Genomic DNA, 1,764 nt, shown 5'->3' with positions numbered 1-1,764 from the left:
ATAAACCGAAAAAGAAAAAGAGGGGAAAAGAAAAAGAGAAAAATTGAGTGAAAAAGAAAGAAAAGATTGAAAAATAAAAGAGCAAAAAAAAACAGCCAAAATAGAAGGGAAAGAAATCAAGATTTGAAATTAGAGAAAAGCAAAGCCGGGATGAAACACACAGTCGTTGCAAAAAAATTTAGAAAACGTTTAACTGTTCAGGTGCATTGCATCCCCAATTTGCGATTCCTTATCGGTTAAAATGTCTCAAACTAACCAGGTTGTTGTGTGTGCAAATAAGACAAGTCATGTTTAGGTGGTTGGTTTTTTGTGGTAATCTGGCTTCCCATCCTTACTTCACAAGATCTAAAGGCAGTGTTCCTATGGCCTCCGAAAGTCATCTACCAATTATTGAGCCTGAGGATAGTCCGGTATCAGCTATTCCATAGTCAGAGTCCGCAGCCGCTGAAGAAAATAGGAGGTTGCGCGTCCGCAAGTTAGAAATGTGCGACGCTTGGTCTAATGGCAAAGAACTGCCCAGTACAATCCCCGGATTTCCTGAACTGCTTCGCAGGACGAGTGGAACCTCCAATATCCCCATCCTCGTAACCAACCCATTCATCCCGTTTGGGTACCCCACTATATCAGCCAATTTCACCGGTATGCCTTCTGAGGTTTGCCCCCATGCACCATTTAGGGGGTACCTTCTACATTATTCACCGCACCGCCAGTCTCTACTGTGGCACAACCAACAGTGCCTAGGCCATGCTTCGAGCCTTCAGCTTTTATTTTTCAAGTCCCGCAATTTCAGCTAGACACAGCTCATGTTACCCCAAACTCTTACCCTCATCACCCGCAATATGAGTCTCCAATGGAACAGGAAAGAACAGTGAAAAACCCCGAGCAAGAGGAAATGGCTCAGAAGATGAAAAGACTCGAACAAAGTCTGAAGTACATGCAAGGCCTGAGTGGCCAAAAGACTGTCTCGTACTCCGATCTGTGCATGTTTCCCCATGTTCACTTGCCCGCTGGCTTTAAGACGCCAAAATTTGAAAAGTACGACGGGCACATAAACCCTATCGCTTATCTGAAACGATATTGTAACCAGCTTAGGGGTGCTGGTGGAAAAGCAGAATTATTGATGGCTTATTTTGGGGAGAGCTTGACGGGAATTGCGTCAGAATGGTACATGGACCAGGACATCTCCCATTGGCATATATGGGACTACTTGGCCCAAGATTTCGTCAGGCAATTTCAATACAATGTTGATATAGCTCCAGATAGGAATTACCTAACCAATTTCAAGAAGAAAACTGCGGAAAGTTTCCGTGAATATGCTATCAAGTGGCGAGAGCAAGCAGCCAGAGTGAAACCGCCTATGGATGAGACAGAAATGGTTAATGTTTTCTTACAGGACCAAGAGGCCGATTACTTTCAGAACACGATGTCTGCCATGGGCAAACCTTTTGCAGAGGCCATAAAAATTGGAGAAATGGTAGAAAATGGCCTGAAAACTGGCTGAATCATAAGTCAATCTGCTTTGAGAGCCACCTCCCAAGCCATCCAGAACGTCTAGAGGGGTCTAGCAAATCGAAAGAAGACGGAAGAAGGAGCCATGATGGCTTCAGGTTCGAGAGGCCCCCGTCGATCCCGTAATCATTCTTACCTGCCTCCCAGAACCCCACAACACTACTACTCCCATCAAGATGCAGCATATGTCGTGGCACCGCATCCCTATGCGGTGATGTATGCCCAACCCTATACACAGCCGCAACAATATTACAA

General features: G+C 45.1%; 1 protein-coding gene across 1 annotated transcript; it reads left to right on the top strand.

Annotated features, from left to right (window-relative positions):
• The first annotated feature begins 850 nt into the window (after positions 1-850).
• On the top strand, positions 851-1,501 carry LOC142173548 (uncharacterized). Its single transcript, XM_075239161.1, has one exon. It carries the CDS (start codon positions 851-853, stop codon positions 1,499-1,501), a length of 651 nt encoding a protein of 216 aa, XP_075095262.1.
• Positions 1,502-1,764: the final 263 nt, after the last annotated feature.

The sequence above is a fragment of the Nicotiana tabacum genome, chromosome 19 (assembly GCF_000715075.1).
Source record: "Nicotiana tabacum cultivar K326 chromosome 19, ASM71507v2, whole genome shotgun sequence".
Lineage (NCBI taxonomy): Eukaryota > Viridiplantae > Streptophyta > Magnoliopsida > Solanales > Solanaceae > Nicotiana > Nicotiana tabacum.
This window is presented reverse-complemented; position numbering and strand designations above follow the sequence as displayed.